The sequence below is a fragment of the Prionailurus viverrinus genome, chromosome D1 (genome assembly GCF_022837055.1).
Source record: "Prionailurus viverrinus isolate Anna chromosome D1, UM_Priviv_1.0, whole genome shotgun sequence".
Taxonomy (NCBI): domain Eukaryota; kingdom Metazoa; phylum Chordata; class Mammalia; order Carnivora; family Felidae; genus Prionailurus; species Prionailurus viverrinus.
In genome coordinates, this window is record NC_062570.1 from 51,702,824 (window position 1) to 51,712,873 (window position 10,050).

Here is a 10,050-nt window from a genome sequence, read left to right on the forward strand (position 1 = left end):
TTTTAAAATTTATTTTTTTTTTAATTTCTAGGCTTTGTGGCTTGTCTGCTAGTTTTTTTCAAATCCAAAAAATTTTCCAATATATTTATTGAAAAAAAATCAGCATATAGGTGGGCTCACACAGTTCAAACCAGTGTCACTCAAGGGTCATTTGTACAAGATGTGTATTTAGTAAAGTTAACATTTATTTAGCACTTTTTATATGCAGGGCCTATTCCATGTGTTTATCTGTACAATCATATGTTAATATCCATTACATTATGAGACACCTGTCTTATTATTTTTACTTTACTGAAGATAAGAGGGAGATTTAGATTAGATACATAGTTTGCTGAAGGCCCCACAAGTATCAGATGAATGGAGCCAAGATTTAAATTCATATCTTACTGAATTTAAAACCCATGATTGTAAGCCATACTTTATGGTATATTTTTAAATTTACTTCCATTTGTTAAGTTGTATGTAAATAGCCTACTATTTGATGTATAGATGCTGGTTTATGGAGAAAGCACATATGAACTAAAGTGGTGTAATTAAATATCAAAATGGCAAGAGCCTAGGAGTAGCTAAAGATTGAACATTCTAATATAACTGTTATAATTATTCATAGTTCATAAAATAAAGTGCTAAGGACCACATTTTGCCTCTTTTCATACTTCCTTTGAATGACTATTATGAGATACAGTTGTAGTTTTAATACAGGACTGAGTTGAGATGAGATTGAAAAAAGATATGGGAAGTTCTCCAGTCTAAATAAGTGTCTTGTCAAGTTTAAGCATTTGTAGCATGTTTGATCATCCTTGTCCCCAAATGTTTGGAGCCTCATAAGATCAATGAAGCTCCCAAGTTCTGTGGCCAAATTAGTATTCATTTTCCCCTTGCTCTCCCATGAACTATAGACACCACAGCTAGTTAGTGCCAACAATTTATATATCAAGGCTAGCATTAAAGTTGTGTTTGTCAATTTTGGGGTATGAAATGATTGATGGTATGTAGAGTTGAAATGGTGTAGTGGAAAGAAAGATGGGATTAATCTTCCTGCTTTGTCATACAGTAGCTTTGTGATTCCAGACAAGCTACTGTGTCTCTTTGTCTCACTTTGCATGAGATTTAAGGTCAGAAAGCCCTAGATTCAAATCTTGTCTCTGTTCCTTAATAGCTTTTTGACCTTAGTCAAGACCTTTTACTTGTTTAAATCTCAGTTATATATTTAGTAAAAGAAATTTCCCGTTGAATACTAGCTTCATAGGGTTGTGAGGATTAAGTTAGGATAATATAGGTAAAACATTTGGATGTCTGCATTGTACATAACAAGCATTTAATAAATGTAAGCATTACTGAACATGTATATCAAATTTTTCCTATCATTTGTATTTTATCCCCATGTGTTAGACACTGTTGTAGTGCCTGGATGTAAAATTTATATACAAGCATACCTTGGACATATTGCTGGTTCAGTTCTAGATCACTGCGATAAGATGAATCTTATAATTAAGTGAGTCAAAAATATTTATTTGTTTTTACAGTACAAATAAAAATTATGTTCAAACTATAACAGAGTCTATTAATTGTGCAATAGCATTGTATCTGCAAAATCAACATACATACCTTAATTAAAAATGCTTCATTACTAGAAAATGCTAACTGTCATCTGAGCTTTTGGCGAGTCATAATCTTTTTTGCTAGTAGAGAGTCTTGCCTTGATGTTGATGGTTGCTGACTGGTCAGGTAGTTGCTTAAGGTTAGGGTGGCATATTACCCCTACTGTGGGTAGAACTACTTTTACAATTAGAGCCAATCCTCTCCAACTCTGCTGTTGCTTTATCAACTAATTTTATGTAATATTCTAAATCTTTGTTGTCATTTCAACAGTCTTCATGGCATCTTCACCAGGAGTAGATTCCATCTCAAGAAAGCACTTTCTTTGCTCATCCATGGGGAACAACTCCTCATCTGTTCAAGTTTTATCGTGAGACGGCAGCAATTCAGTCACATTATTAGGCTCCACTTGTAATTCCAGTTCTCTTGTAATTTCCACCACATCTACAGTTATTTCCTCCACTGCAGTCTTGAATTCCTCAAAGTCCCTCATGAGGGCTGGAACCAACTTCTTCCAAACTGCTGTTCATGTTGATATTTAACCTCTTCCCAATAATCATGAATGTTATCATGGCATCTAGAATGGTAAATTCTTTCCAGAAGCTTTTCAATTTACTTTGCTCAGATACATCAAGAAACATTACTATGTGTGGCAGCTATAGCCTTATGAAGTATATTTCTTAAATATTAAGGCTTTAAAGTCAGAATTACTCCTTGATTCATGGGCTGGAGAATGGGCATTATATTAGCAGGCATAAAAAAATGATCTCATTGTACATGGCCATCAGCTCTTGGGCGACCACATGCATTGTCGATGAGCAATAATATTTTGAAAGAGATCTTTTTTTTTTTGAGTGGTAGGTCTTAACAATGGGATTTAAATAAGTAGGAACTTGTGTTCTAAACAGATATGCTGTCGCCTAGGCTTTGTCATTCCATTTACAGAGCTTTGGCAGTGTAGATTTAGCTTAATTCTTTAGGGCCCTAGGATTTTCCAACTGGTAAGTGAGCACTGGCTTCAACTTTTAAGTCATCAGCTGTATTAGCCCCTAACACAAGACTTATGCTGTCCTTTAAAGCTTTGAAGGCAGACGTTGACTCCTCTTCTCTAGCTATAAAAGTTCTAGACAGCATCTTTTTCCTCCAAAAAGCAGTTATATCTACATTGAAAATGCATTGTTAAGTGTCGCCACCTTCATAAATTATCTTGCCTAGATACGGATAACTTGCTGCAGCTTCTGCATCCGCACTTGCTGCATCACTTTGCACATTCATGTTATGGAGATGGCTTCTTTCCTTAAACCTCATGAACCCGCCTCTGCTAGCTTCAAACTTTTCTTCCACAGCTTCCTCACCTTTCTCAGCCTTCACAAAATGGAAAGAGTTAGGGCCTTGTTCTGGGGGATCAGGCTTTGGCTTAAGGTAATGTGGCTGGCTTGACCTTCTATCCAGACCACTAAAATGTTCTCTATATCAGCAGTAAAGCTGTTTTGCTTTACCATTCATGTGTTCACTGGAATAGCACTTCTAATTTCCTTCAAGGACTTTTCCCTTGCATTCACAACTTGGCTGACCGCTGTGTGTGAGAGACCTAACTTTTGGCTTATTTTGGCTTTCAGCATGCCTTCCACACTAAAAGTTTAATCATTTGTAGCTTTTTAAAATATTTTTTAATGTCTGTTTATTTTTGAGAGAGAGAGTGTGTGTGTGCAAGGTGGGGAAGGGTCAGGAAAAGAGAGAGACAGGATCTGAAGCAGGCTCTGTGCTGATCGTGGCAAGCCTGATGAGGGGCTGGAACTCACAAGCCATGAGGTCATAACCTGAGGTGAAGTCAGATGCTTAACCGACTGTGCCACCCAAGGGCCCCTCGAGCTTTTGATTTAAAGTGACATATGTGAGATTCTTTCTTCCTTTGACTTGAACACTTAAGAGGTCATTATGGGGTTATTAATTGGCCTAAATTTCAACATGTGGTATCTCAGAAAATAGAAAGGTGCAAGGAGAGGGAGAGAGAAGCAGAGGAACCGGTTGGTGGAGCAGTCAGAACACAAATTACGTTTGCTGGCTTTTATGGGCACTGTTTGTGGAGCCCCAACACAACCGTAATAGTAACATCAAAAATCAGCGATCACAGGGGCACCTGGGTGGCTCAGCCGGTTAAGCATTCGACTTCGGCTCAAGTCATGATCTCACTGTTCGTGGGTTTGAGCCCCGCGTCGGGGTCTGTGCTGACAGCTCGGAGCCTGGAGCCTGCTTTGGATGCTGTGTCTCCCTCCCTCTCTGCCCCTTCCCCGCTCATGCTCTGTCTCTCTCTCTCTCTCAAAAATAAACATTAAAAATCAGTGATCACAGATCATAACAACTGCATTAATAATGAGAAAGTTTGAAATATTGCAGGAATTACCAAAATGTGATACAGAGACACAAAGTATACAAATGTTGTTTAAAAAATGGTGCTGACAGACTTGCTTAATGCGGATTTGCTACAAATCTTCACTGTTTATAAAAAGGTAATGTCTGCTATTGAAAACCATGGTAAGGATTAAATTAAATAATGCACATAGACTGATGAAAAAGGGCCTGACATTTAATAGATCCTCAATAAATATTAGAACATGAGATATAATGGTATGTAATTAAGCCAGACACCCACACAGGCATAATGTGAATTAGCAGCAGTGAGTTAGAAGAACTTTTTTATTCATTCATTCTTTAATTCAGTTAATTCATTCAACAATCTTTACACCAGTTCCATGCTTGGAAAGGATCTTATGTAACAAGGAGAAAGCAAAGGTTAATAAGACTGGGTTTCTTCCCTATAGATTGTCTTTATTCTGAGATTCGGGTGTCTGTTGATAAATTTCAGAGTCCATGAATTCTCGAAAAGAATATACAAAAATAAATATTTTTATTTTCCAGGAAGAATATCTGTCACTTTCATCAGCCTTTTTGAGGGCATCCCAGGAAATCTCAATACAGAAAAAAAGGTGGACCCTGATCCATAATTATAGCTTTGGCAGCATTTTGATACCCAGTTGCCTGGAATTTGATTTCTGGGATAACTGGATTCAATTTCTAGATTCATCCCTGGTTTCTCTGTAACTTAACTTAAACCTCAGTTTCCACATGTATAAAACTGGAATAGTAATACCTACCTCTCAGACTTGTGTCAATACTGTGTATCAAAAAGAATCTCAGTAGGGGCGCCTGGGTGGCTCAGTCAGTTAAGCGCCTGACTCTTTGTTTCGGCTCAGGTCATGATCTCACGTTTCGTGAGTTCAAGCCCCACGTCAGGGTCTCTGCTGTCAGCACAGAGCCCGCTTTGGATCCTCTGTCCCCCCCCCTCTCTGCCCCTCCCCTGCTCGCTCTCTCTCTCTCTCTCTCAAAAATAAATAAACATTAAAAAAAAAAAGAATATCAGCATCTGGCACTTCACAGGTATTCACAAGGAGTGGTTCCTTTCACATTGGTGTCTGCCTCAGACCAGAAGGATACCTTCCTCATCCATCACAGCTTATTGATTGATTGTCAGTGATCAGAATTCTATGCTTCAGAGAATAGTCACAATATGAAAGTGCTATAAAGGTCAAAACACCACTGATGATCGTTAAAACAAAATCTTGGCTCACACTCCTGGTCTCCCTATCATAATCCATATATATCAGCTCATCCACCTCATATTGTACCTGCTGTTACCTGTCACTTTAGATGCAATTTCTGTCTCAGTTGCGTGACATTGTGATTCAGATTTCCCCAGCTATTATAGAAACTAACTTCCATGTACACACTAAGGTGTGATAAGGTGTGATAAGTGACACAAGTGCACATTTATCCTTCAGATGTTGCTCACAGTGAGAGGACACTGCGGAACTTCAAGTTACACAGCATCATACATAGAGTGAGGATTTTATGGGAAGAAAAGGGGCTGCTGAAAGCCACAGAACCATATACAAATGCTGATAGGTAAAAATAAAGTGGTAGTAATACCATGGTGGAGGGATGTTTTATAGAATAATCTAATGCCCCTACAAGAAAATAGGGTAATCATTTGGAAAAAAAATATTGAGTCATTATTACAATATAGAAAAAATAATAATACATGTCTTCCTATCAATATTTCTGATTTTTCCAGCTATGGCACAATTTTTGTCTCCTTTCAGTGAAAATGTGTAACAGCCACTGGCATTCATGTCATTGAGCCAACGTCATGAAAGCTCAGAGCATCGTTTCAGCCTAGGGATCCAAAGTGGTCATTGAAGAATGCTGAACTCTATGCCTGAGTTCTCCTGGTGGCCAAAATCTGGCCTCTCAAGTGCCAGAACCTGGCATAAATATATGGCAATAAGTAGAAGATTTTCATTAATAGATTACTTTTTTTTACAAGCAAAATATTTTGAAAATAATTTGACATTTTATAGTTCATTTTAGAATATTAGTGATAATATTTTTCTGTGACAAGTGATATTTCCATTTATCACTGGTAAAATGTAAATCCCTTACCATTATATGTGCACATATGCCCATAAAATGTAAATATATTTGTATTAGGGACCTAGTTAATATATGGAGACACAATGATGAAGAAACATGTCGTGAGATCTACCTTCAGTACGCTTCTGCTCTGTTGAAGAAATCAAACTTGAAAACAGTTACAGTTGGAGTGGTGGTAGGAGTGGTAAACATGGGATGGGATATCCATGATAATATGAGATCACAAAAAGGAACACCAAATGCAGAGTCAGAATTAGGAAAGACTTCTCAAAAGAGGTAACACCAGACTGACCATAAGGATGAGCAGTGGGGTTTGAAGGAAGACACTAATCCAGACAGATGGCGGTTAGATGCAAAGGACCAGAGACAAGTGGGGCATGTGATATATTCTAGGAAGTGGAAGAACTTCAGTAAGACTAGGGTATAAATCAGCAAGAAGACAGACATTGTTAAGGTATTATAGTAGAAAAGGAACTACAATAACTTTGAGAAAAGACAAAATTGTACCCATGGCTTCTCTGTGTAAACTTCTCTAACCTTTAAGATAAATGCTCACTATTCCCTTACTCCCCATGGGTCCAGAGACCCCTGGATTGATGTGCCTAGAGAAAAGTAATAATTACTGCCTGTTGTTTGCATGGTAGGCAAGGAATAGTCCTTGGTTATTTCTCACAGACCATCAAAGTGAAGTAATCTTCAAAAGCCTTTATATAGGAAGGTTAAAAGACAAAAAAAAAATTGAGTGAAATTTTCATTCTAGTGGAGAAGATAACAAGTAGACAAATAAATGTGTGATATTGTATTATATATCAATAAAATATGAAGAGAATTAATGCTTGGTGACTTAAATCAAATGAAAATGCTATAAAATGGGCCCTTAGAATAACAGTTATATAAAACTTCTCTGATTTCTCTTAAACCAAGGAACTTTTTATACAGGATATTAGAATCCTTCTAACTGGATCCAGTAAATCCTAAACATTTATCTACTAATGGTATTTTTTTCTTTGTTTTCCTGTCCACTGTTCTTTTTTTTTTTTTTTTTAATGTTTTCATTTATTTTTGAGACAGAAAGAGACAGATCATGATCAGGGGAAGGGCAGAGAGAGAGGGAGACACAGAACCCGAAGTAGGCTCCAGGCTCTGATCTGTCAGCACAGAGCCTGATGTGGGGCTTGAACTCACAAACTGAGATAATGACCTGAGCTGAAGTCAGACGCCTAACCGACTGAGCCACCCAGGTGCCCCTCCTGTCCACTGTTCTATTGCATGTTGTAGAATAGATCATATTCCACCTATCTGATACCATGCAGATAAGAAATTACTTGGACTCAGGAGGTTGAGAATGAGATAGAAAAGAAACAGGTCTTCTTTGTGTCATTTGTAGTATTCTAAGAAACACTTCTCATTTTCCATTAACTTTATTGTGCCATTAATTATATAAATGTATAAAATGCATGTCATATCACAAGCTAAAGTGGCATGCTGCTGAATTATGGTTAAAAATGGAAACTTCTAAAAAAAGAACTGTAACTAATAGAAAGCGTATGAGCAAAACTAAAAATTAACTTCGCTGTTTCTTTCCCAAAGGCAAATCATGAGGAATAAATCTGATCAAAATAAAACTCCACAGCTCACCCATTTGTTTACTAAAGAGACCTCGTTTTTCCTTGATGTACAACTGTTTCCTCTGTTTTAAATGTTACTAAAAGATAATAATTTAATTCATCTCTCAGTTTCCAAAGTAATTTACCTTCTCTAGTATTGTTTCAGGGTTTAGAAGCATGCTTTCTTATCCAAGTTGTGCTTACATGTTAAAATCAAATGACAGAATTATTGCTTATGACTCTTTACATTTCACTTAGCTGCTGTAGAATATGATACCTACATATAATGAGGAAGCTTTCTAGTATAATTCAGTTACAGGAGCTAAACAGATTATGTTGTCCCCTGACCATTTATTCTACACTGAATCTTAGAGAGGTTTTAGTTTTGTATTTGTTCTTCAACAGTGTGTATAAAAGATGCACTAAAAGCTGCTGCTTTCTCAACAACATCATGGTCACAGTTAGTTAAATATTTAATGTCACCAAGCACAAGGCAGGGCATGCAATGAGCATGAACTTGACTATGAAACCACTGTAATGGGTTTAGGTCCCTTGGGTCTCCAATGTGCTCTGTACTGATACAGTAAATGAGGGAAAAGCCTCATCAGAATGCAAGTTTAAATAGAAATCTGTCCTGCCACATCCGTTGACAAGATTAATTATAGATCTCTGAACCTGATGTGTTTCTTAATAACTTGCATCCCTTTCCTAGTATGCAGTAAAGCTGCAATATTTATTATAGCCTTGTGTAATTCTGTATAATTCTCTTTTCCAGAGTAACACTTTCCCATATATTTTAAGTCTTAATAACTTAACTGAGTGCCTGATAAAAATCTCCATTCGTGATTTGCCATTAGTCCTTGCATTTGTTCATTGAAATTAAGATAATTATTTTATAATAGTAGCGAATTTCTGAAAGAATGCAAGAGCTCTCTCCATAGGAAAATTCAGCCATTTTCTCTAGTGTATATGTCTTCAAATGAAAGGACAAGGCAGTAAATATAGTAAAAATTATTAGAAGGTATTTTGCTTTGTGAATTACCCAATCTGCCTTAAAAGAAATGAAAAGAAAAAAATAATGACTCAAATGATTTTTTAAAGCTTAAATTATAGTGATAGTAGATCCAGTACACTGTTATTTTTTTTTAAAAATAGGTTATTTTTTAACAAAGGAGGTTTAAAGCATGAGTTTACAGTGAAACAGATGTAGAACTGAATCAGGGTATCAGTGTTTACTAATTAGGTAAAGTTATTCAGTGTTTGATCTCTAGTTTCTTCACTTATAAAATAGAAAAGTTAAACCAAATTTTTGGGTTTGTTATGATGATTACATAATATGCTACAGAGAAGGTGATTACCACAATGCTTGGTCCATCACAATCACTAAATGTTAGCTTAAAAATAAATAGCTCTTTCTGTCTCTGGCCATTGGTTCTGTCCACCTGCAGTGGATGGATGGTCGTGCAGAACTGCTCCAGCTTCCTGATCAAGAGGAACAAGCAGACACGTAACACAGAACTCAATAACCTGAAGGCTCGTAACTACTTCTGCTACAGTGGGCTGGTTCACCACAAGACTGTGAGTGTGGAGCTGGTGGCTGATGGCAAAGGTGTAGTGGTGGCCGTGAAGGGGAAATCCAGCCAGCAAAAGCCCGCCACCTCCTTCCTGTGGCCCGTCACCAAAAAGACTGCCCAGGGCACTCTCAGCAGCATCAGGCACATGATCCACAAGAACAAGCCTGAGATGGTGAAGAGGGAGCAGGTCGCCCTATCAAGAGCTCCTGAATGCCTACCCCCCAACTCCAAAGCAATAAAGATGTCAGCCACCTAAAAAATAAATAAATACACATAATGCTTCATACAGATTGAAATATCTGCCTAGGCTTCCTATTGATCTCATCATCTTAAAAGTGAATCCAAGATGTAAGCTTCATAAAAATCTGTACAGTTGACCCTAATGAAGACTCAAATGTCTGTTTTAGTGTGATGCATCCTCATAATGGATTCTTGGGGGGGGACATTTATTAATATACTATGTGCAATATTCTTTTTTAAAGCATATTTTGAAAGAGAGAGAGAGGGAGGGAGGGGCAGTCAGAGAGAGAACTGCAAGCAGGCTCTGCAACTGTCACCTCAGAGCCTTATGTGGGGCTCAAATTCACAAACTCTGAGACCATAACCTGAGCTGAAGTCAAGAGTCAGAGGCTTAACTAACTGGGTTACACAGGCACCCTAAATATTCTTTGTATTTTTTAATTTTTTAAAATGTTTGTTTATTTTTGAAAGAGACAGAGCATGAGTGGGGGAAGGACATAGAGAGAGGGCAACAGAATCTGAAGCAGGCTCCAGGCTCT

At 37.4% G+C, this 10,050-nt stretch overlaps 1 protein-coding gene across 1 annotated transcript; it reads left to right on the plus strand.

Moving 5' to 3' along the window:
* Positions 1 to 9,152: 9,152 nt before the first annotated feature.
* On the plus strand, positions 9,153 to 9,527 carry LOC125146457 (60S ribosomal protein L28-like). The gene has a single exon (XM_047823200.1). The coding sequence runs from the start codon at positions 9,153 to 9,155 to the stop codon at positions 9,525 to 9,527; it is 375 nt and encodes a 124-aa protein (XP_047679156.1).
* The last annotated feature ends 523 nt before the right edge of the window (positions 9,528 to 10,050 follow it).